We start from the raw sequence: 26,702 nt of genomic DNA, 5'->3' as shown, positions 1-26,702 counted from the left end.
GCCCGCCGCCGCGCCGCTCTACCCGCCGCTCGGCCTCAACGGGCTCCCGCAGCTCGGCTACCCCGCGGCGGTGCTCAAGGACGGGCTGCCGCAGGTCTACCCGCCCTATCTCAACTACCTGAGGTGAGCGGCGGAGCGGGGCGCGTTTGCGCTCTCCGGGCCGGCCTCCCCCGCCGCGGGCTCCGACCTAGGGCCGCCGTGGCCCCGCAGTGCGAGCGCCCAGTCGGGGCTGCGCGAGGTGACCCTTCCTCGGAGCGGATCCCTGCACGGCACGGGTGTCGGGCGCCCTGCCCGCGAGGGTGGGACTCCAGGGGTGCGGGGCGGCGCGCAAAGCAGATTGGGGTTTGGACGCTTTAACCGCTGGGTTTCATGAGAATCTCAGGATTCAAATTAATTCTCAACGTGGTCTATTTACCAAAGGCTTAAACATCGTCACTGCAGTGCGCTGTAGTCTGATGTTTTGCATTCCCCACAACTTTTGTCATGCATAGTTTCAAGAGCGTTTTAGTTACATGCCGGAGTAATGGAATGTAAGAGAAAAGAATGTTCAGCTGGTGGCCTTTACTGCTGTGAACCGGCAAAACAGTGCGTAGAACCGCACAGTCACACAGCACATGGACCTGAACAGTCGTTACAGGACTGTTTGCAAAACTCAGAGCAGGCACTGCTGATTGAACGCTTAACGCCAAACCGTGCTGTTACCTGGCGCGCAGGAAGGGCAGGCATATCATCCCATTGGTCAGTCTGAATTGCTCCTATATTAGGACTTCTGAGGAAAGATTTGTTGCACGGACAGACAGATGTTAGCTTTCGTGAATGTACAGCGCTACAATAATCGCTGTTCTTGTGTGCTGGTTCTACTGGTGGAGGCTGATACCTTGCCAGGCTAGTGAGCCGAATGGCAGGGGGTGTGTTAAGCGAAGCTCAGGGCGTATCTATCACGTTCCAAGAGTGTGTGTATGTAATACAGTGCTGTTTAAACATCCCCTGTCACCTTGTGAGTGCCGGCTTAGGAAGGCTACAAACGCAGCGCTGTGTTTTGTGTTTCAAGGCCGGATTCAGAAGCCAGCCAGAGCCCGCAGTACAGCTTCGAGTCGCTGCCTCAGAAGATTTGTCTTATCTGTGGAGATGAAGCGTCAGGCTGTCACTATGGTGTCCTTACCTGTGGGAGCTGTAAGGTCTTCTTTAAGAGGGCGATGGAAGGTAGGCTTCTTTTTAACTGATTCCCTGTTACTGGTTTGTCACTGGAGATCACCTAATATTAATTATCCTTTGTTGCTTCTGAGAAATGCCGGTATTTCCCTGTAAGTTAAGGTGTATGGTGACACAACAGTAATATTTACTGTAATACTCAGCAGTGAGTGCGGTTGTGTATCATAACTTCGTACTCCTTCAGGAGCCAACACAAGTCATAATAATAATGAGGACAGTGCTGCTATCATGCAGTAACTAGTAGACTTCCAAAAACAGCTTGTTTTGATGATATTTGAAATATGCATTGACCATATATGTAAAATAATTTTAAATTTTGAATAAAAGTGCTATAAGTTGTAATAATATATGTATATGGGTTATATATACATATGCATATATAGCACATATGTATGATATAGTTAAATATGTAACACATATACATACATGTACGTATATATACACAAAACATTATATGGTGCAATTACAAATTTTGTACATGATTTCATGTTTTCCCTACATGAGTATTTATTTGTGCAATGGTAATTCCAAACAAAAATCTTGAATTCCCTCTTTGTTTAGTACATTTTTAAGTACATAAGAAGAGGAGTAAAATGTAGGAGCAAAATATTTAGAACAAATGAAAAATGTGGACATCATAGTAATGTAATTTCTGAAGTATTTTGCTTTAAGTAAAATGTGCACATTTTACAAATCCTTTAAATTTCATATTTATCGAATGATTTTGGGTTGACTTAATTAATGCGAGTTACTAAGCAGCCAAACACATTTGCATGTGAAGATTAAAAACCATTTATAGACCGTTTTACATCTGCGTATTATCGTGAATGTGTTTTATAAAAGGCTGAAATGAAGTGCTGATACCACACCTGGACTTAGTCTCTAATGTCAGCTTTCTAATTCACTATTTCTGAAGTTTTCTGATTTCAAGAGCCTTTGGCTTATAAGCAGCAAGGGAGGAAGTGGGGAATTTTCAGAGTAAAAAAATGTGCTTTGTATAGTTTTAGAATTTATCAGCATATTTAATTGATATGAACTGTGTTCATCTTCAAGAGGGCTAATTGCGTTTGACCTAATGGAGGCACTGTTAAAAGAGGACACTTGAGGACGTGGGCAGGGAGGTGGCTGGGCTCTCCCGTGTGCAGAATGCAGCCGAGTAAAGGTGCAAGGTCTTCGCGTGGGAAAGTTGGTTCTACGGGGATTAGAGGTGCCACTTCTTCTCACTTTGACTTCTGTGCCATTCCCTTCTGCATTATGAATTCCTCCATTCATACCATCACCTTAAAATAATATAATCTTACAAGTGGGTAATCCCTTTAGAATCTGCAAAAGATCAGTTTATTAGAGCTTAGCTCCTTTTTACAGATAAGCAAATCTCAAGGACATAAATCTGATTCCTAGACATCACACAACTGCTTAGTCAGTGATTCATAGTAAACACAGGCTAGATATTTTGAAGTTATGGTGCTTATCAATTGGAAGTGTTATGTGCAGATATGCACCACTTACTTCTCAGAAGTTCCTTCATAAAGTGGATATATAGAAAAAAGAGCATTTCAACTATAAAATATAAATGTTTTCATATCATCATTAGAATAGCATCCCAAATTGTAAAACATATTTGCCAGTTTACCCTTAGAAAGTATTTGTGGAATTTTTATTGTTGGCCTGGTCCTATTTGAGTTCTTCAGTAGGACAGATGAAGCACCTTTACCCAGCAGTATTTACAAAGAAGTACTTTAGATAGGTATTGAAAAATCATCCCTGAAGCTAGAGCAAGGTTGTAACCCTGAGCAAATTATTCATTCAGCGTTGTTCATATACCTCTTATATTTGCCTTTGTACTGAAGATACTGTTTCCCTAAATTCATCTCCACCTGGATTACATACAGTGATGATAATAACAGTTCATACTTTTTAGAGTTCATATGAAGATTAAATGAGTAAACATATATACGGTAGTTAAAAGAATGCCTCCCATATTGTTAGATTCCAGTGATGTCCCTTTTACCTTCCAGGAGCTTATGATACAGTTGGGGAAGTAACTTGTATGCACATCAAATATTGAAATATTCCCATTAAAGGGCCACATAAGTGATGTATAAGTGATTTGTGTGTTTATGTGTTTGTGCAGAGGGGAGGTGGTTGTGGTTGGAATTCACATGTTCTACAGCTTTGTGGAAGATGTGAACCTTCTGTGGTTATCTAAGAACAAATAAGATTTCCAAGCATTGAGGAGGGCTTTAAGTCTGCACATTCAAGGAAGTTGCATAAATTCAGATTAGACTGAATAAGACTCCAATATTCATATTAGAAAATTGTGAAAGTTAAAGGTTTGAAGGTTAGATTGCTAATGTTTGGATGAATTGGGGGAGGATCAGTGATTTAAACTAGGAGAATAGAGAGAAGTTTGTAGCAATGAGAAAAAGTTTCAGGAATAAGAGAAATAAGTAGGAGGACTTGCATAGTTAGAGAGAAATACCAAGTTTGAAACCTCAGAGCCAAGCATTGCTGTGTGATGAGCTGGTGCAAGGCAGAGCTCTGTGCAGCTGTCAGGATGGCCCCCAGCAGACAACCAGTAGGCAGCAATTGGGATCTTAATGGTTCCAGAGACAACAGTGGTAGTAGTGGCATTATGAAGTGGTTTCTATGTGCCAGTGACCTAGTGGTTTATAATCTCAGTTCGTTTAACCCTTATAACATAACTGTTATTCTTTCTCCCACTTGACTAACTGGGAATTAAGTTGCTTTAATCACAGGAAGTGATAGAGTCAAGATTCAGACTCAGGTGGTCTGGTGTCTGCTATCAACTGCCGCAATTCCTTTCTCCTGATAAAAAATGTGGTCAAATATGTTTCCTCGTGATGACGCATCTAGCAAGGTAAAGGGAGCCCTAAAGGAGAATGAAAATATGTGATTTCAACAGATGGCTCACATTAACTCCACATGTAGGGCAGTGAGAAGACACAGTCAAGGCTGAGAGCCAGTTTTCCCACCTCTCTTGCAAGTCAGGAGTGGAAAATGATGGAACCTAGAAAATCACCCCAAAACGAGGTTTCACTTAGTATATATGGCACAGAAGAGCAAGAGACAGAGGTAGAGAAAAAAGGTACCACTAAGGAAATAGAGAAGGGATTTTTCTTCAGCTAACTGAACTGTTTAAAACATGTTAACTGAAAAGATGGTTGAATAATCCATTGAATTCCCTTACCAAGACTTGTAGGTTTGGAGTGAACCAGAAAGTGGTCAAGAGCTGCTTAATGCCTTTCCAGATGAAGCGACCTGCCCTTCCTGCAAAGGCAGGCCAGCGAGCCGGCACTGGGAAGGCAAGAACCGTTTTCACTGCCTTGTCTCTGCATGCACTGTGACCAGATCAGTGCTAGGAAAACGTTAGACATTCATAAACAACTATTTTCTACATGAACCAGGCATAACTGATAATGCCACACCACACTCCTATTCTTTGGTTGCTGCACTCTGACCATATTTATAAAAGTACATTCGAGGTCATCTGGTTACACAAATATAGTGAAAATGTTCTATTCAGAAGACATGAAGCTGTGTAGGTACTGATGGTTTTTTAATTGTGTTGTATTATCTTTACTCTTATTCTTGTATTAATTTGTATGAAGTAATTAAGTAAATTAGTTTGGGTATTAATGTCCATGTACTATATTAGAACCTGGGGAAAATACAATAAAATACAACAGACCTGGCTGGCTACAGCTATGGTGGAGTTTATAGTACAGGGGGATGAGGGACATTTTACCAACTTATAAGCACATAACTAATTGAAGATATGCTTAAGTTATTAGACTGTGCAAGAGACTGACAACTAGAGAATTGACACCTTACCTCCACCCCAGTCAGAAGCTGGATATAGTGTAGTAACTCAGAATTAGAGCTATTATTATAAATAGGCCTCAGAGGAAACTGAACAGAAATGAACTATTTTCATGACTAAGTTGCTCTTTCAGGAACTGACTATATAGTTGGTATCGTAAGCTAACAGGGAAAACTGATTCAGTAGCATAGTTCTTGATATGGATTCTGAAAAAGCAAAATTAAACATAAGATTTCTTTGTTAACAATTTCTTTGTATGTTTCTTTTCCTGCATTTAGATTGCTGTAATTCTTTTGCTATCTTTGGTAGAAAGATAGAAAAATACACAAAAAGATACACAAAATTATCCCATTCTACTATAATATATTTGATTAGTAGTTGGACTCTTAAGAAGATATTTCACCAATAGTCTTATGTAGTTAACTTTCCAATAGAGTCTACCCTTTGGTAGTGCTCCCATTACTCTAAAAATAAGTATGTAGTGATTCACTAGACTTCATTTCAAAACTTTAGCCAATTTCTTTTCAACCTTCAGGTTTTCTAGTTTAATATTTAACATGAATAATAAACTGGTTTCAAGAACAAATTTACATTACATCCCATTGAAGTAATCCTCCACTATACTAAAAAAGAAGTAGTTACAAAGAGGGTGTTTGGTATTTACCCAGTATTTGGTTATGGAGCATTCTCAAGTTATTAATGCTCCTTTAGAGTCTGTGTACTAACAGCTCTTCAGAAGCCATCGGGAAAACAGGAGGACCTGACATCCATTCTAGTGTTAATAGCTGTGTTTTTGCTTTGGCCATTGAGCCCCGGACCAGTATATTCTCCTTCAAAAATTGAAACATTACCAATAAAGCTTAATGCCTTTCTATTCAATATCACTAATCTTTTTTCCCTCCCATAAAATTTTTAAGATCTTTTACCTTTGTGTGAGTGCGTGTGTGTGTGTGTGTGTGTATGTAATATATTGTTTAGGTTATGTTAGTACATAGTATAACATCATAGGTGTCACATGTCAGACCTTTTACATACAGTGACTTGTGTACTGACATGTGTATAGTTCTAACTATACTTTACAAATTGAAAAAACTCTTCTCTAGGTATTACTAGTTATACCATTACCCTAGTAAGCATTTTTTGCACTTGTCTCCTTGGTGTATATCCTTTACTTCTTTCTAGATTATATTTAAGTATTTTAATACAGCTCTAAATGAACTGGATAGTTATCTTCCTCCCTGCTGCCAGTGTGATTTGATTCATTAAATTATCCACTTCACGCATGTGCATTTATACTTACCACATTTAAAAATTTCTTGTACTGGTGCTACAAAAATGAATATGTATGTAAGCCCTGCCTTTGACAAACATAAAACTGAGAAGAAGGAATCAAATTAAACCAGAAATAAGTCTGTTTTATAGCTCGCGACATGAGAATATTTTGATGAGTTATGCCAAAGCCATAGAAGACATGTTTTCTTCTCATCACTATTTCCTAAATAGGATGTCATGACAACTATTTACATAGTTGTTTGAATGTATTTATATAGTTGTTTGCACCATAAGTAATTTGGACATAATTTAGAGTATTCAGGAAGATGTGTTAGAGTATATGGTGTAGTATACTGCATCATCTTATATAAGGGACTTGAGCATCCTCAGTGTGGTGTCTGAAGGTGGCTCTGGAACCCATGCTCCACAGATACCGAAGGACAGTGGTTCCTGAGGTGCCGATTGCACCTGACCTGGCACCTGACTCCTCCACCCTGGCTCTGCCGGGTCCCAGCCCCCTAGGGCTACATAATAGCCACCTCTGCCACCTGGCCCTCACATAACCTAGAACACTGAAAGACAGCAATGAAGAATGAAACCTGTGATGGACAACTGAGGAAAAACTTGAGGTCACCGTGATTAGGAGTAAGGCATCCAGCCTGACCAGGCAAAGACAAAGGCAGAGATAGGTCTGTAATTCCTCTCACCATCACAGTATCCAAAAAGCTCTCCAGACATAGGTTATGTTCTCACTTGTCCACCATACCTAGCTTACATGAGGATGTTTTATCATCTGTATGAATACTCATTTATTTTGCTGCTTAAATTGTGTTTTATTGTTTATAGATGTTGCTTTATATCATCATTCTAAAGTACAAACAGTCCTTAATTTTTAAACACACACAGCCAAAAGAAGGGAGGTGATTAAGTCCTGAGAACTGCACCCTCCCAAATGAGATTAGTGCTACTGTTGAAAGAAGGAAAGGAAGGAAGGAAGAAAGAAGGAAGGAAAGAGAGGACCCAACAAGGAGGTGCTAACTGTGAACCATGAGACAGGCCTTCTCAAACACCAGATCTGCCAGTGGCTTGTTTTTGGACTTCCCTCTAGAACAGTGAAAAATATACATTTCCATTGTTTACAAGCCACCTAGTTTATTTCATTTAGTTATAGCAGCTCTAATGGACTAAGACAACTTAGTCCTCAGAATCCGAAGGCAAACAGCTGCAGTTTTGTTTTTTGTAAGGGGTAAGGTCATGTGATAGACAGGTTAGGCATTCACAAATTTCACTTAATCTAATGAAAAATGTAGCTTGCTTTGAGGACTCCTCAGCTAATAATAACAAGCAAAAATCCACATAAATAGGATCTTGCTCGTCCTACCACAGTACACATGATTGGAATGGTCCATGCAAAGCAAGTTGGTGGCTAGCTAAATGCATTTGCCAAAAAATGCATTCACCAAATCATTGCTGAAGATTTAATGAAAAAAAAAAATAGGAAAAATTATAGTGTAGAAGGTTTACTAAGCAGATCAAATAATACTTCCATTTCTCTCCGTTTATGCTATAATGAATTACTGCCATAAGGCCTTCAGTGAAAAACTGAAAATTCACCAAAATGTGAGGCCACGTTACAGCGCTTGATCAGGGCAAGTTTGTACAGCGTGGTGGCCTGGGGCTTGGGCGTCTGTGATGCAATCTGAATCCGTCTGGTGGCAGCTGTTGTTTTGTACCGTGTCTGGGTATCCCCAGAAAACATTCTGGATGCCCTGGCCACAGCATCTAGGAAATCTGCGTAGTTGACACCAGTTTTGCCAGTTTACCTGGGGACATTGGCAGCGGTAAGACTACTCAGAGCTTCCTGCCTTTTCTCTGGTCAGCCTCACTCCTCTTTCTACTTTGGAGGATAAAAGCTAGCTGAAGGGCAGGAGCTGTTTGAGAATTCTAAGACCTGAGTTAACATTATCATAAGATGTTTTATCATAAGAGTTTTACTGTGGGTAGGTTCTGATTGAACAATGAAATACAGCTGTTTTGGTGAGTCAACCAAGATGTATAGAAAAGGCATAGTTTATTATTAACCGCTTTCTGTACTATGAAGAATGTTTTATGGAAAACTACAAAATACTGGTAGGATTGTTGCTGTGATGTTAAAAAAGATGTCAAGTAGAGATTATAGGCAACATCACATATGCTATCAAACCCCTTCACTGCTTCCTTCCGAGGCAAGTTACATGTTGCAGCGGACAGTCTGAAGCCTAAATGAACCTGTAAAATGTCATTACAGTGGCTTTAAGCTTCTTTATTGTTCTTAGTATGTGTTTGTGATGCCTTATAATTACATTCATCTTGGAAAATTAATACACATAAATACCACATTTTGAACACTGTGGTTAATTTTTAACACGAGATCCAGGAAATACAATAGAATCTTAGCAACATACTGCAACATAGTGAAGTATGGCCTTGGAATCTCTTTTACCGCACAGTAGTGTGTTTTGCTGCATAGTACTTATTTTAAAATATTTTGTGGGATGGGGTACCGGAACTTGCACTCAGGAACTTGCGCTTGCCTGGCAGGTGCTGTGCCACTGAGCTATGTCCCTGACCCCAGTACACAGCACTCTTTTTAAAAAAGTCTTTAAATTTAAAGGTGACCAACATATTTTCCTTTATAGGAGAATAAATATTCTAAACTGGTGACCTTGTCTGTGATGATAAATGTTTCAGTAGACTGTTTAGAAGATACATAACAGATGGGACATGTAATCTGTTCCTTCAAGCTAAAGACAGTATTTTTGACAGGAGAAAAAGGAAGTAATTCCCTTTTGAAAAACATCTTGTTATGTAGAGAGAATTTTGACAAGCAGCATTTAGAATGATTCTGTTGTTATTTGATGGGATATGAAAGTACTATAAAAGATCAAAAGTATAGTTGGGCATGGTGGTGCCTTCCTGCAATCCCAGAACTCTAGGAGGCTGAGTCAGGAGAAAGTCCAGCCTAGGCAATTTAGTGACTTAGTGAGACCCCCATCTCAAATTTTAAAAGTAAGACAAAATAAAAGGACTGAGGATCTACCACAGTGAAAAGGTTGACTTCAACGTCCAGTACCCACCTTCCCAGTCAAAAATTTCAGAGCTGCATACATAAACACTTGAAAATAGGATTTCCTAACTTGCTAAGTGATGTCTCCAAAAGTTTCAGTAGTTAGGTTCTACAAATATTTAATAATAATTGTGGCATTTATTGAACGCTTATTACATCCCAGGAACACGGTTAAATGTATTAGATGAAGCACAGAAAGATTAAATTAATTGCACAGGTAAATAAAGGGCAGGCCTGAGATTGAAGCCTAGAGAACCTTGTCTTAACGCACCAATACATTAAACCTCATCTATTATCTAGCGTCCCTTTGTCCCAATTATTTGTTTTAAAATCTGACTGATACCATGAAGGGTAGAAATTTGCTAGCTGAATTCCCAGGGGAAAGAAACTGCAGAATTGGGCGGTGGAATAAAAAGTGAATGCCAGGACTACCTGCCCTGAAAACACTCTGCTTGTCCCTGTGAGGTCTGGGTGGCTACTATGTTCCTTCTCTTGTCCCTCAGCCTTCCCGTAATCTCCTTCCCTGTCAGCTGATGGCCTTGCTTCCTCATTTTCTGAGGAAACTTCCTGAAGCTTTAGGTTGTATCCTGGTACTCATGCGCCATCTGACCCAGAATCCGCTGTTCCCTCTCTACCGGACACCAACCCTCCCCGGAGTACGGTCCCAGGGTCTTCCTGCCCACTCGAGGGTGGGCACCAGAAATACTCCCCTGACCCCCTTAGGTCATTTGCCCTCTCTACTGGATCACCCTATCACCATGCAAACATTTTCCATCTTAAAAGACGACCAAAATATGCCTGTTGATTTTACTCACACGTTAGCTGCCAACAATTTTTCTGCCCCTTTTTGCAGCAAAATGCTTCTTTCTTTCCCCATTTTCTCTTATGTCTAATCCAATCAGCTTGGTGCCTCTGTCATTCCACACAACCTCCTTTGTCAGGATTCCTTCACTGCTAAATTTAATGAGTGCTTCCCAATGCTATGTCCCGGCCCTATTAGTATATTTATCTGACAGTTGATCACTCCATCTTCCTGAAAGTACTTCTCTCATTTGGCTCTCAGGATACCATACTCTTTAATTTCCTCACTGGCTCCCTTTCAGATTCTTTTTCTCTAGATTTCAACATCTGAGGGCCAGAGCTCAGTATTTGGACCCATTCCCTCTGTCTATTTACCTGCTTCTTTATGAGCTGATTCAGTCTTGTGATTTTAGATAGATCACGCATATACTGATCACTCCCTACTTTCTATCTCCTGCTCAGACTCCCCCATGATCTCCAGATTTGTATCCAGCTGTCTACCTGGTACCTTCATAGTATGACCACTGAGCATCTCAGATGGATAAATCCAAAAATGAGCTTCTGATCTACTTGGAAGTTTTCCTGGTGAACCAGGGTTCTTTCTTTGTTCTTCAAACTCTTTGCTTCAGAATCCCTCATAGTGCTCCTGTTTGAGATGAAGATTGTTGAACATCATGCCAGACACTCCAAATTAAAATATTTACAGAAGGACTCAGAGAAATCTACAGCTGACTCTTAAAGGGTTTCACAAATTGGGAACCAGAATCTTTGAGCTGGAAGGTGACATGGAAACTTTGCTTTTAAGCAAGTTAATTCTAGGCAGGTGTCGTGGTGCACACCTGTAATCCTAGCACTCGGGAGGCTGAGGCAGGAGGATCATTGCAAGTTCAAGACCAGCCTGGGCTACAAAGTAAGCCCAAGGCCAGCCTGAACTGCATAGTGAGACCCTGTCTCAAAAACACACACACAAAAAAAAGAAAGTTAATTCTAGAAACCATGGGGAAGGTAGATGGAAGGTTGTGATAGGGAGGCCACATCTAAGATTGTTTAAAATACTCTGTGATCTGGATCAAGAGGGAAGGGACCTTCAGTCCTTTGCTGAGAAAAAGTAACTTTCCAGTCCTTATTGCACTACAGTTAGTGTGGAGGGCCGGTGGACTATCCCCTGCCAGTGGTGCTCCATCCTCCAAGAAGAATTCTAAAAATAATTAGGAAGGACATGGAGGGAGGATGATAACTAACATTTTTGTGTCCTTATTATGTACCAGGAACTGTAGGCAGACCTTTTGTACTGTGTTCATTATCTTCTCGAATTCTCCGTAAAGAGTTGTTTTAGAAGCTACTACTATCCCCTTTGTTCAGGTTAAGAGCAGAATCAGAGGAAAGGTGGTAGTCCTAAAATCATTAGAAGTGAAGCTAGTGATCAATCCCAGTTCTGCCCAACTTCAGAAACTAAAACGCTCTCACTGTAGCGTACCATTTGGCACTTGTTTGAAGTTAAGACATGGATGTAATAATTGGTTAACAGCTTTATCAGAAAAGACTTAAAGGTCTGCTATTATGCATATATAGTCCTACACCTAAATAACAGTCGAGAAACTATTAATTATTTATCCATATATTTCTACGATTTTAAAGCCAGTTCCATGTGAGGCTGGGAGACTTTGTAGAACGGTAACAGAAGCTCAAGACACCTAAGCAGTCTTGAAAAAACAATGAAGTAGAACATTGAGGATGTCAACATTTCTATACTAAAGAAAACGGACTGCCTGAATATGAGGGAAAATCAACTACATGTGTATAAAATGTTACAGTCTTTTATCAGAGTAGTATAATGGTTTTAACCACCTTGTTGACACGTAGTTTTATAAATTTTCCATATTTTATATACCTTCTTTATTGGTGTGAGTGAGGTTTTTTAAGTATTTGTATGTGCATAGTATGTGGCCTTTTACATTTTCTGAATGCCTGCTGGCCTGCTGAATAGTTGTAGTTGTCCAGTTTGTCTAGTTAAGCACTGCATACAGTTTGGTGTTCTACGAGTAAAAGGGTAGGTGACTAATTTGCAGAGAGTTTAGCAGAGAGGCAGAGGGATTGTTCTGTTTCAAAAGAGAATGTGAGAGCTACTTTCAGGAAGGATGAGTGAGAAGCTGACCCACTGTGGGACAGAACTTTAAGGGAAATGAAGAGAAGAAAGAACAAAGAATTTTGCCTGGCAACAGGAGGGCTTATTCCTAATAAAGATGAAATGTTTGAGTGTGTCTTCAAGTGGAATTCTATAAACCAGCTGGCTGTCCCTTCCGGATAGATCAGAGTCTGATCCTCGTCACCACTTCCACTGAGCACCTTGGTTCAAGCTACCACTGCCCCCCTCTGAATTTACCACGACAGCCTCTTGATCCTCTCATTTCTGCCCTTGTTTCCTAGATTCTGTTCTCTTCCTAGATGCCAAAGGGATTCTATGAAAATACATCAACTCATTCACTCCTCTTCTCTGCACTGTCCAACAGCACTGGACTTTGCCAGAGAAATCAAAGCTCCCGCAGTGCTGGCCAAGGCTTACCACAACCTGAAGCTGTCGCACTGAGACCTAACGTTCTACTGTTCCTGGCTCGGTCAGTTCTATCCTCACTGACATGCTCAGACAGTCCAAGCCGTGGCTCAGTATCTTGGTGACGGGTATCTTTCTTTCCTCTCTAATTTCTTTTCCTGGCATTCCTCCGCTTACTTAGCTCATGTGTCCCAAAGCACACTACTCTTTGGTGATAGCGTCTCTCCTGAGCAGTCTTACTTCCCCCCTTGAGCACTGTCGCGTTGTCCGCTTTAACACTCCTGTCTGTGAGAAGCACATTTGCTCTAGGAAAAGCGTTCTTAAAACTTACTTGCTGAAAGAAGTAGAAGAAATGCATGGATAAGTAAACCTGCTTTGAGGTATTATTTTTAAAAAACCAGGTCTGAGAAGCAGGAATGAATGTCAGAAGGAAAGAAATAGATGAGAAGAACGTATCGGCTGGATGAGATTAAAAAGTATGGCAGTAAGATCCAAACTGCAGTAATGGAGTTAAAATCTGTACTGGAATCCATAGAGAGCAGAAAACAAAACCAGATCTGCACAGTTCATATTTGAGGGGTTACTTTAAAGTGAAGGGGAGATGGCAAACTGATGAAAATCACAAACTCTGATTTATACTGTTTATTACGTGCCAGTTGCGACACTATTTAATTTAGCTCCTACAATCAACGTGGCAGCCTTATATAATGTCTATCTTCATCTCTATAGTATAGGAGGGGAAAGAGTCTGGTTAGATAATTTTCTCATGGTGCAGATACTGATGGAACTGAATTTGTGTGAACGTTTTTTAAACCACATGATGTCATCATTTTGGAGTTTGATAACAAATATGATGAATACAGTAGAGCTATCTAACCCATAAAAGTGAGTGTTTCTGAAAAAGAAACTGAAAAATCAATCCAGCAGGTGTATTCACCTGTCATAGGAGATAAGCCCCTGGGATTGAATTTACATTGCCCCATGCATCAAATCCTAGAACAATGTTGGTGCATGGTAGATGGTCAATAAATATTTGCTTATTGAGCTGTAATAATTACTACCCATTAATCATTTGTTCTGTCTGTAATGGTGCTACAGGTTTTATGTGCAGTACTGTAATTAATCCTGAAAACAACAATTGAACTATTTTATAAATGGTGCACCAGGAGGTTAAACATTGCATTCAGGGTTAGAGAACTAATAGATGATAGACTTAGATAAAAGTTAAATAAAACATTTACTTCATACATCAAAAAGAATAATTAAAAAGTTAATCTTTGAATTTATTGGAAATTTTTAAGAATCTTCCTTAAAAAGAAGTTAACCCACTTGAGTTGAAGTGGGACCAAAGAAACCTGGTTCATCTCCAAGACATAAAACACTGAGCTGTCCTTAGATGTCCCGTGAAAGCTGAGATGGGTGGGAATTCCATTAAGTCGTGTTGCTGTTCTTGGGTGAGGACACTATATACTCTTATCTGTGCAGGAGCTTGGGGCTGTGGCAAACCTGTACGGCAGTCCTTGCTTCTGATTCAGAGTTGTGCTTGTGGGGTAGTTTATGTTTGGAGTGTGGCGGCTTTTTCGTATGAGAAACAGGAGCTGCTGTTCTCGTCCCTGCAGCCTGCCAGCGCCGTGCGCCTCTCCCCAGCACCCCTGCTAGGTGCCCTGTGGTCCTACCTGGTGCCGAGTGCCTGCGTCCCTAATCTCCGGTTGGCATATTCTCTGCCATATGAGTTCCTAGCCCAAGACTTATTAGCCCTGCTCTATCCTCAGATAGTTCTAAGCAGCTTACTACCCAGTTCTCTTTGGGAAAATCAAATTGCCTTTGTATTATGTGTTTTATTACAGGGTTACATAAATTCTCCAGTTGATTTCTTAGTATGTGCTCAATACAATTTTGTTTCCCTTCCCCATTCCCCTCCCCTTACATGTTTTTGTCCTTCACCTTGATTGAAAAAAAGCCCAAAAACAAAAACAAAAAAAAAACCTCCTTACTCCTGTATGAGGGACAGTTAAACCTAACTGGCTCATTATTACCTAGCTCTCTTTGAACTCTGCCAGAGCCATGGATATGGCCCAGTGACACAAGCCCCTGCCTGTCAAGCACAAGGTCCTGAGTTCGAGTCCTGGTACCAAAAAAAAAAAAAAAAAAAAAAAAAACCTCTGCCAGATACTCTTTCATCTCCACCTCACTCTGGTTTTACATGACCAGCCCTTGATTGATTCAAGTGGAAAACTGGTTTCAACTTTTGTCTCAATCTGTGTGCATCTTAATAACACTTTGGGTTCTGCCCAGGTGTGGTGGTGCACTTGGGAGGCAGAGGCAGGAGAATTGCTGAGAGTTCGAGGCCAGCCTGAGCAACAAAACATAGTGATTTCAGGGCCAACCCGAACTACGTATCAAGACCCTTTCGCAAAAATACCAGCAGCAACACAAATCTAGAATACTTTGGCTTCTGGAAAACACAGAAATTTTGAAAGGTCAATGTAATGATCTGTATTCAATTATTTGCAACTAAGTTGTAGACATCCTGACATTTCACCCCTTAAAACTTCAAAATTTATATTCCATAGACAAGAACAGTCTCTGTCACAGCTACAATATTATCAGACACCCAAATTTAATATTGATGCAATAATTTTTCTAATATTCAGCCAGTATTAAAATTTCTTCAAATACCCTGTGTAGATTTAAATTTTCATTCAAGATCCAGTTAAGGCCTATGTATTTCTCTTGGTAAATAATTCTCAATTCTGCTTTGTTTATTTCAATCTAAAAAACTCTTTCTCTCTCCCCCTCTCTCTCTCTGTCTCCTAGAATTTTGACATTTTTGAGGAGTCCGTATCAGCTCTTTGTAGAAACTCCTACAATCTAAATTTGTCTGACACATGACTAAATTAAACATTTTGATAATAATTGAACACTTTGGGCCCATAACCCATTTCCTGAAAAAAATATTGAGAACCCAAAGACCTTTTGTATATGTGGATTATGTCTGCCAGTATTTACTGTGTTAGAAACTAAAACTGGTAATTTTTTGAAACTTTGATTTCTTCATTTGAAAAAATAGCAGAGCCATTAAATATTAACTTTCCAAACGAAAACCCTTAGTGACAAGAAGGGCCTTGCTTTATAATTTTATAAGTCATTTTATTGTCTGCTTAACAGAATACATCTGGATTCTCATATCTGCATCTACGTTCAATCTGTTGTTTTGGTTAAATTAGATGAAGAAAATGTGACCTCACACGGACAGGCAGCTGTAAAGTAGAGTATTTTAATTGTTCGGACTTCACAAGTGGTGGTCATTTATTAGGCATGACAGAAGGATGCTTATCTACGTTTATTATCCCTTCTGATTTTATTGTCTCTGCATAGTTTTTTATAGTTTTTCTTCCTTCCATAAGGTGATTTGGTCATCTTAAAATACAACTGATAATGGAAGGCTTAAAAGTGTTCAGTTGCTTATCTTTAATTACCAGTTTCCAAAGTAACAAATTCATACCTTAACAACTTCCAGGGGTTTACAGTAAGTGGAGTTTGTTTTCTTTCTCCTTGTCTTTCTTCCGTATCATTGTGTCCCCATGACTTTTTATATATTCAGCGTGTGTTAATCACTTGAGCTAATTCTTCGTTCAGATTGTCTTATCTCTGCTCAGTGGATTAGCTCATTTTCTGATGCTAACAACACGCTGACACTGGCTGAGTAAACTCCCCAGGAAGGAGGTCTGCTTTGGGTCAGCTTTCTAGTCGGTGCTGGAGAGGCTGCGCTGAGTGACGGCCTTGGTGCCGGAGTCCTGAGGCAGCACAGGGCCTCACATGGTGAGATGAGGAGCGCAAGGGAGGCCTCGGAAGCCAGGCTTTCATAGCAGACCGACTCCTGAGTTAGCCCATTCACCACCGGGCTGCTCATGTACCAGTCACGCGGAGAGATGACTTCACTCTTGAAGGCGCAGACCTCTTCCCCTGCTGTAGGCCCCACCTTACCGGCCTCGTACTGTGTCACAGTGAGCATTACGTTTCAGCACGAGTTATGCAGGCCACGTACCATATTCACACCGTGGAATCAGTGTGGCTCTGACACAATGCTGTTAGCTCTCAGTGAAATCAGATTGTCTGTTACAGCAGACCTTAGCTTCAAATTTCACAGCTGCTGCCTCGTCCTTGGTCAGCCATTCCTGCAAGCAGCAGTGGTGAATTTGGGATGATAATGTGAGACAGTGGCTGTGGCTGCCACATCGTCTTTGCTTCTAGACACTTTTAGTACACAGCAAGCACGTTGTTTTAAAGTGAGCGAATCACGAACTTACAGTAAGACTTGTCAGTGTCACACGGTGGACACGCCGGGCCGGGTAATTCTTGGCTGTCGGAGCTGCCCCACGCACTGCAGGACGGTTGGTGTCATTCCCGGCTTCTCCTCGGTACCTTTCCCCCTCCCAGGTACTGCGAAGGTTCTGAAAGGTGGTGGGGAGGGGCACAAGGTTGCCTCCCGTTGGTGATTTCCAGCTTATATTTATATTTCTAATAAGATTAAACTAATTACATAACTGTTTTTCCATATATATGTTATTTTTTCTAAATATTCACACCAGAACAACTTGTACAAGTAAAGCTGTAGGCTAGTTCCAACTTCCTAGGCTTGAAATCCTAGGATAGCCCCATAATGTTTAATCAAAAGACCACTTTCTTGTCAGTAAGCAGAATACTTGGGCCAGTATTATACCAAAATTCCAAATTTTCATCAAATTTCAAATCTATCCTTTGCCCCAGTTCAGCACAGCCTGCACAGGGCTTGAGACCAGGAGAAGAATGTGCAAGATCAGCTTCTTGGTTTATTCCGGCCACTGGCAGCTCTCTGTGACCCTTCCAGGGCCAGGTGTGGGGAGGAGGGTGGGGTTCAGGTGTACGCAGCAGGTGGATGTGCTCCTCACTGGACTTCTGTTCGGGGATGACTATAGCTATGCTTCCTTCAGTGGGGTATTGTGAAGGGATTTATGAGGGGATTTCTCTGGGAAGCTCCAACTCTAACCTTGTAGTGCAGGAGATGCCTCTAATCTTTGGCCATGTCTGTTCGTACCCCTTAATGATTGGCCCTGTTCAGATTTTGTAGAATCACAGTGCTCTCCAGGGGTTACCCTTTCAGTTGAATGATTTAAAAGTAAAAGAAACTTTTTATTGACAAATATATTCAGAAAACACTCAAACCTATAGAGTTTATCACTAAGTAAATGAAACCATACTGTTCACACCAGATCAGAAAACTTTAAATCGTTAGGATTTGGTCAGTTCCATTTTGCCCCTTCCAAATGTTTCTTGAAAGTAAGCACTAGCCCAGCTTTGAACATCATCAGTTGGTTTTGATTTTTTGGGAACTTTGTATTAATGGGATTAGATGGAGGTTTTCTGTATGTACTTATTTTCCACAGCACTGTACATAGCACCAGCTCGTGCTGTCTGAGCCTGCGAGGAGCCGTACTGTGCTGACTCTGCATTTTATCCTTCTGCCTGTGGAACCTTCAGATTCATTTCTCCTGGCATTTTCCTACATAGTTCCACCTTCCTTTCAAAAAGCCGTGAAAAATTGCAGTGTTTCTTAAATTGTGACCGTTCTCAAATAAGCACTTTTCCAGTGAAATGTGCTCATTTATGCTCTTCTTAAGAGTGAGTGGGATATGGGGTTTTTGTTTTTTAGGTAAGACTCTTTCTAGTTTATAATAAAACACTTTCATTTCAATTAAAATGGATTTTTGTCATGTGTCTAAAATTTTATGTCATTTGGCATTAGGCAGTTAATTTATCAAATCACATTTTAATCTTGCTTTTGTTTTCATGGTATAAGATGTTTTATTTTGTTTGTTTTCTCTGTGTCGTTCAGGCTCACCTTGAACTTGCTATGTAGCCCAGGCTGATTTTGAACTTTTGGCAACCCTCCTGCTGCAGCTTTCTGAGTTCTGGAATTACAAGTGTGCACCACCACACCAGGCTACATGATATAATCTTTTTAACCATGGCAACATTTTGAAGCTAAATATGGAGAGCAAGTAGAAATGATAGATAGACAGATAGAGAGATAGAGAGATAGAGATAGATAGATAAAATTACTCAATAGTCCCATTTTCTTGTTCATTAAATATAAATAATGAAAACCTCTCTGCAAACAGTGTGTCAAATAGAAACTTGTTATATTCTGTATGTAACCTATTACTATAAAAATGCAAGAAATTTGGTAAAGAAAAGATATTCTATAATTGTAAAATTTTCAAAGGGGATAAAAAATCTGGAGCAAGTCATGACAACAAGTGAAATACTATAGAGGTCTTATATTGTTGAGTATAACTATAAATGAAATAAATTTAATTATGTATACATTTATCGAACAAATATTTATCAAGCTCTCAAATGCAAAAGTTAAAGAATCAAAAGACCTAATTTCTATCCTCACAGAAATTAGCAGAGATAGACACACAGTATTTATAATAGGGATATATCGAATACGCAGTTGGTACACAGACAAAAATGCCTGAGCCTTTTTGGGAGTGGTCAGGTTAGACCAAATGGGGGCAACTCAGCCAAAACTTGAAAGATGAGTAAAATTTTGAAAAGCAGATAGATTGACAGAAGAGGACAGTCATAGAGGCATGAAAAAACTGGGAGCAATCCAAGAATGCTAGTGAAGTACAAAGAACATACAAGAGAGCACACAATTAAAAGGAGTAGACATAATAGTACTCACCTCCTTCCTGTCCCACCCTAAAAGAGGTAATAAGCTCCTCAAGGAGAGAAACATGGTGCCTGTGACAGAGTGCAAGGGATAGTTCCTCGGGTTTCCATGGTGGAGATGATACAAATGCTGTAGTCAAGAGCTAGACGGAGTCTTCTATTTTAGTGAACTCTTCCCTTATTTATCATTATGATTCCTATTTGGAGTAGCTTGTAGTTTATCAGTGTTCCTGGGTGTCTTACAACTTCCGGGAGTGAAGAGGTGGGCAGATGGCGAGGATGTTGGGAGGCGGAACACTCTGCCTGGTTTACCAGAGGGATGGTGGGGTTGTGTCCCGATGATGTTACATTAGACTGAGAAGAAGCAACAGAGCACCGCTTGGGACATAATGATCAGGAGTGAGCAAGTGCACCTGGATGTGGATTTCTTTTTCAAAATCAGTGTAAAAACAGATCTGTTACCTGAAGAAAAGCAGTAACAATTGATCGCACTGCATTTTTAACCCCAAAGTTTAACAGTTTAATATTCCAGCGTGTGCGCTTGTACCTGAGCTGTCTTCACCAGGCAGATGAGTAAACATCGAGCCAGGTACTGATGGCATGAGAGGAGTAGTCCTCTCTATGTCCCTGGCCTTCTTGGTGGCTCTGAGTCCTGGCTGGGTGTTGTGATACAGAGGCAGAGCCCCTTGAAAAATTATCTTGCTCAGTCTTTGTTGGAACTGCCTACTGCAGTATTTCTTGGGCCAAAATAATTGCACATAGAAAATCAACCTCCAGCTGTAGCCCTCAGATTGTGCTTGCAGGGTGATGTGTCCACTTTGCAGCTTTAATGGCCCAACACTTAGTTGAAAAATGACCATAACTTAAAGTGGGCTAAACCCGCACAGTTCTTACAGACATTCCGGTCTGTTAAGAGCTGTCCCCGGTGCCTGAGGTAGGCCAACCCCTCAAGGTAGTGACTTCAAATCATAGCTCAAGGTTATCTGCAGTTTCCTCCTCCTCAAACTGTAAATGTTGGACTGCTCAGCTCTTTTTCTTTTTAAGACATACAAGAATCACATTCTACTTGGTAACAAAGTTGACTCATTCATATATGTGGAAATGTGTAAATGTGAAAGGTGATTGAAACATAGGTGAATGTTTAAATGTTTTAAAGAACTATTACGGTAGAAGACGCACTGCCGTTGATCTCCCTCAAAATACTTCCTCTTACTTTGCCCGCACTTGCCAGTTTCTGAAGCAGTTTTGGAAGACCCATCACAAGGGTCTCTGGTAGGTGTGATTAAAAAGTACAGTGAACCCTGCTGCTGAGGGCCGTCTGTTGGGAAGGCAGGCGTGTGGAATCGCTGTGCGGTGTCCTCATCCGTGTTCTTGTCTACGTCTGACACTCTGAGACTTCCCGGTCTTCCGGAAAGTCAAAATGACCGTGAAAGGTAAACGCTGGGAATTGATTCAGGACCCCAAGGCAGCCAGGAGGAGAAACTAAAGACACAAGCAGGGACTTCCAGACCTTCTTCAGAAGGTGGTGACAGTGCTGGGTGAGTGTGTCCAAGGAGAGGGGCAGTATTTTGAGGTGCATGAGTGGCGGTGCGTCTTGGGGTATTTCTGACCACACCTCATAAATGTTTAACTTTTTGATATTTATCACCTAAGGCACAGGTAAAGCACTGAGCAAGTTTACAGCCTCATAACGTTCAGTGGTGCCTGGCAAGAGGCTGGCTGAGAGTCCCGCTCTGGCCAACGTGCGTCTATTCCCGGTTCGGTTGTCACTGCGTATCAAGCAGTCTCTAGATGGTGTCAATAATTTTTACTTTTTAACTTTTTAGGGCAGCATAACTATCTGTGTGCTGGAAGAAACGACTGCATTGTTGATAAAATCCGCAGAAAAAATTGCCCAGCATGTCGCCTTAGAAAGTGCTGTCAGGCTGGCATGGTCCTCGGAGGTAATTTTAATATTTTCCTTGATAATATATTGTCTTATATTTGTACTATATCACTGTGGGTCAGAAAATCCTAATTTTCTTGTCTTTATTATTTTCTTCTTTTGGTCTGTTTGAGACAGGGTCTTGCTGTGCAGTTCAGGCTGGCCTTGAGCTCACTTTGTAGCCCAGGCTGGTCTCGAACTTGCAACGATCCTCTTGCCTCAGCCTCCTGAGTGCTGGGATTACAGGTGTGCCTAATTTTCTTTTTCATCTCATTTTTTGCTTGTTTTTTTCCTGTCTTTATTGTTGGTAGTGACTTTACACTTGAATATCTGAATGAAGCAACCAATGTTATCCTATTACTTTTATAGACTTCCAGTATATTGAGACCTGTTACCAGAAGTAAAAAAATTAAATTCGTCAAGTAGATGTTATGGGTCATCTTAGTGACTGGACATTAACTAATGTAGGTTGGTTCTAGCCCCTGTCACTCACTGCTTGTGTGACCGTGAATAAGGCACCAACGTTTTCTGGGCATCAGTTTTCCTACATATAAAATGAAAACACTGAAGTCCTTTCCAGCTCAAAAATTGACTGTATAATTCTGCCAAGTTTATTGTTTTCCAGTTCTTGAAGTAACTGTTAAAGTAAGGTCATGGCAATGGGGTAAGAGTCTGCTGAAACACAGTTGCATTAGTGATTTCCTTTTCCCACATTGGTGTCATTACAAGAATCTCTGAGCCAGGCGTGGTGGTGCATGCCTGTAATCCCAGCACTCGGGAGGCTGAGGCAGGAGGATCGTTGGGAGTTCGAGACCAGCCTTGGCTACAAAGTGAGCTCAAGGCCAGCCTGAACTGCATAGCGAGGCCCTGTCTCAAAAAAAAGAATCTCTGAAGCTTTTAAAAATATAGTAGATGCTGAAAAAATTAAAGTCAGATTTTTGATAAATGGCTTAAATGAAAATAAAACAGCAGGAGAAGTCAAAAGAGCCAGGATGGTAGAAGACAATCCTATTTCCTAACTTGATGTTTTTACTTAGCTGCATCCTGCCCAAGGCTGCCTGGAATCGTGGACCTTATTTCTAGTTACAACTTTTCAAAAACATAATAAAATATGTCCGTAATTGTTGAAACTGAACATGTTTTTACTTCAGAGCACATCTGAAAATGGCTTGTTTTCCATCAATGTTATGCATCTTTTCCTTGGGGAAATGTTATATTTAGACTAGTATTTGTCAAGTTTAAAGCCTACCTAAATGTTACTTCCTCCCTAAAGATTTTTGGCCAACATGCTTGGATAAAATTGATCATCTAGTCAACTTGCTGAGCACTTCATAGTAACTTACTTAATTAGATCACTTGCAGTATTTTGTAAGTTCTTGATTGGAGATTTGTCTTCTCTCAGTTAAGGGAAGCACCTGAGTCTGCAGTGTATCCACAGATACACTGGCTTCATACCTGGCTTCAGCAGGTGCTCAGTAAATACTTACCAAATGAATGTGTCCCCTCTCAAGAGACTAAAAGTATTTACACCTCAGCTTCCTCTTCTTTGAATTTCAGGTTTAATTTCAGTAACTGCTGAACTTTAGCAATTAGGGCTTTCTTACAAATCCTCCGTGAAGTTTGGGAGGTAGGAGAACGCTCTGGCGGTACCCGGGCCCCTGGTGCAGTCACTGTGTCTTCTGCCCATGCTTGCTTTGGAAAGTGGCAGGCTCGCTAATGCCGCCCCCTAGATTCCATCAGGATCTCCAGTCTTGAGGTCCTCCCAAGTGGATTTAAAAAAAGACCCTCCAACTTTATCAAGGAACGGAAATGGCGGAGGTCTGGGAGAACCTTAGACTGTTCCCGGGGTCAGCAGTGCAGCCATAACGTTCGTGTCTGCTCATCACCTCGCAGCTACTCTCTCTCAGCCATTCTCCCCTGCCGCTGGTCCTTTGCAAACCCTGCGCCCTGTGTCAGTTGCTGCTCCCTGGCCTTGCAAGTGTTTTACCTCTGCCTGCCCCAGACTCCTTTTATGCGCCATGAGCTCTGACTTACCCTTCATGATAAGTTCAAATGTGGTCATCTTTATGAAACCTTCGCAGCTTTCCCATCAGAGCAGGGGCAGGGGGCTGTAGGGCCCAGCCAATACGGTGTTCTCATGTACGTGGAGCCTGAAGGCCTTGAGCAGCTTGGGTGGGAGCTTGCCCCGACGGCTGATTTCGGCATTCTCACTCGCACACGGAAGAATGGCCGCATAGACAGTCTGTTCTGTGTGTAACCCTGCACCACGACCACTCTCTCTGAAATGCATCCACTTTGACACCTGGTAGAATGAGGCTCCCTGAATTACACCTTCTCAAAAGGTAGAGTTTTCTTGGCCATTGGAATCATTCTTTTAAAAATTGTTGAAGTTTTATACATAGTGGTCTCCAAAATGTAAAGCCAATCATGACTTCTTAACCCCAGGGACAATTAACTATGAGTTTTCTTGTCTTTTTTTTTTTTTTTTTTTTTGCCTTTTCTTAGTTCATCTTGCCCAACAACATCCTGAATTAGCACTAACTAAAATTATTCAAATTAGTTTGTCTCCCTCGTATGGCATATTGTCATTCGAGATAAGATAAAGTCTCATAATGTAAGATGGCTTATGAGGACAAATATATCATGCAAAATCTTTTGTTTTTTGAAGGAGAATTCTGGAATTTTAAAAAAGCCTTTCTGTATTTCAAGTTTATATTATACAAAGATTCATTCAAATCTCATGGTTTCCTGTAGTCAGCGTCACAAACTAGAAATATAACAATGGCACACTTGACCGCCTCACAAGTGGGTTTGCTTGGAGGGTTATCAGGAAGAAGTGGGCACCATCCAGTGATACGCTGTAGTTCTGACATTGCTCTGCCTGAGAGAGTCCGCAGGAGATGCGTAGGGAATAGGTCATCCAGCTTGTGCAAGCCAGAGAAAAGGGAGTCAGTTCACTGGATTAGGTTCAAATTGCTAGGACCACATTAAATGTCTGGAGTTGAAGAGAAACACACTTGTGGTCTGACAAAAGTCGGAGTCCTCTTTGCAGTGATAATCTGGGGTTGAGGCTTCCATAATGCGGAGGGGATTATCCTGGAATAATGGCCTGTGTACTGCTGAAAATGGAGCTCACATCCTATTCTTTCTTCCCCTTTCCCTTCCTCCTCTTTCCTCTTTCATTCATTCATGTCTGTGACTCCTTCCTGAGGATTCTCACTCCTTCCTGAGGATTCTCACTCCTTCCTGAGGATTCTCACTCCTTCCTGAGGATTCTCACTCCTTCCTGAGGATTCTCACTCCTGACCTACAAACCATGCGAATAAAGATGAAGCATGAGAGAACGCTGGAAACTTTTAAAAAGACTTCGTAAAATTCCATGGCAGAATATCAAAACTCAAAAAATATGGTTTTGACATGTCATGACATAGATTTTGTTAATGGGCAGTTTGTACTATCTACTTCAGCGGCTGTGTTCTTGCTGTAAGAATTATATTTAAATTATTTGGTTATTTCATTGCATATGATTCTTGCTTTCAATGAGTCACTCCCCTTACAGGTCAGAGTGAACTTTTGCATCTAGTTCATTGCTGTATAATACTGAATAGAAAGACAGTTACACCCTTAGCCATGGTAATATATCTTCTAATTTAGGTGTCCTGCTTGTAGCTTCTTTTCTTTAGAACAGATTTTTGCTTAATGACTCACACGTGTGCACACGCACGCACACACACACACACACACACACAAATTTCAAAATGAATAGAGCTTTGTATTTTGCATTTGTGATAAAGAACGCTAAACTATTACAAAGGGAAACAGTTCTTTCAAAATTAAATAACTTTTCCACATAAAGGAATGATTAAATGAGTAGTTAGGTTTGCTTGAAGATATTTCAAGCCAAAAAGTAGTCTATGGATTTTTTTTAGAAGGCCTTCTTAAATTTTTAGAAAATTGTTTTTAGAAAGTTGATTCCACCTTATTTCTCTTCGCAAGAATAATTAACTTCCTAGGGTATAGTAAAGTTTTTCTGTTCTGGTATTCTCTTTCTACCCTTCACAGCCAGCAGAACATCGATACTTTTTCTGAAGGATTCCAGAATTTTGAACTTAGGAAACAATACCTATTTTGTGCCCTTAATTAGCATTGAAAACTAAAGCTATGTGCTATCTTCTTAAGGCGAAAATTGCCAAGGATGATGGCTGCCACCTGCCTCTTTAGATCTCGCATTTTCTTCCTCTTCCAGGGATCTCCTTTTCTCTCAAAGCCCTGGATTTTGACCCGGCACTTTTCAAAGACAATACCTCTGACGTCACTAGCAGAGCACTGCATTAAAGCCTGCAAGCACAGTATGTTTTCTGGTCTCTCGGTGTTCACTGGAACACCTTCTCACACACACCAGCCCAGGGGAAGTACTTAGATTTGCATTCTTCTTTCTCTTTACAGTTTCTGTGTTTACACTGAACTGTTTTCAGGGCTACCTGCTAGAGGATTCCAGTCCTATCTACCAGTGTCTGCTATTTTCTAGGCCCAGTAAAAAGTGAAGGTTGAGAGTGCCATCTATCTCCTTTTATAGTTAAGTTAGAAAGATTGACATGGATTCATACTTTTTAAAAAATCAATTCTAGTATGGGTTTTTTTGGCAAATAGTTACTTTTCCTGTATATTTGCTGTTATCTAGCATCCTTTCGTTTTTTCTTGTTGTTTATTTGAAGTGTGTGTTCATCGCCTGCTGATCCTTATCCTTTGTCTCCTTACCCTTGTCACACAGAGCTCCTGGCTGCCATCACACTTCCATTTTAATACCCAACATAATACTCTTGCTTTCCTGCCGCACAACAAATTGAGCCTTTCACCTTTGTATCATTCATTCAGGATAAAGTGTTTTGCCAGAAATGAAGTGAAATAGCAAAGGAGAGGGGACAGCAAGATAAATAGCACTCGTTTCAGAACAAGATCCAGGCTTAGCAGTCATTTCTTTATTGAGTCTATTCCCCATATTTAAGTCTGAGAAGGATCACAACTATCCTGGTATTGCTTAAATTTTGCTTCCTGTGGCATCCTCCTTTCTACCTTGGAACACTTACTAGTATATAATGGACTAGCTCTTTCTTTCTGTCTCCTCTGTTAGCCCCTTTTACTGTTTTCTGGATCATTATCTGTATCATTTGTGTAATGTAGTTTTTTAGCTGTGTTCTTCAATTTTTTTCTTCCACTTTGGTGTTCTTTTTTAATATTAGACATTCTACTTCCTTCATAAAGTTGTCTCTTT

General features: G+C 40.7%; 1 protein-coding gene across 1 annotated transcript in view; it reads left to right on the top strand.

The window, feature by feature from the left end:
- The window catches only part of Pgr (progesterone receptor), a gene marked incomplete at its 5' end in the record, with an annotated part of 49,640 nt that continues 22,938 nt past the window's right edge, over positions 1 to 26,702 (top strand). The window contains 3 exon segments of the mRNA XM_005377963.2: positions 1 to 123; positions 1,052 to 1,203; positions 21,333 to 21,449. Of these exon segments, the coding sequence (XP_005378020.2) occupies positions 1 to 123; positions 1,052 to 1,203; positions 21,333 to 21,449 (392 nt within the window).

The sequence above is a fragment of the Chinchilla lanigera genome, unplaced genomic scaffold, assembly GCF_000276665.1.
Source record: "Chinchilla lanigera isolate Chin_1 unplaced genomic scaffold, ChiLan1.0 scaffold00011, whole genome shotgun sequence".
Lineage (NCBI taxonomy): Eukaryota > Metazoa > Chordata > Mammalia > Rodentia > Chinchillidae > Chinchilla > Chinchilla lanigera.
Note: the sequence above shows the minus strand (reverse complement) of the source record. Positions and strands in the feature narration are given on the sequence as shown.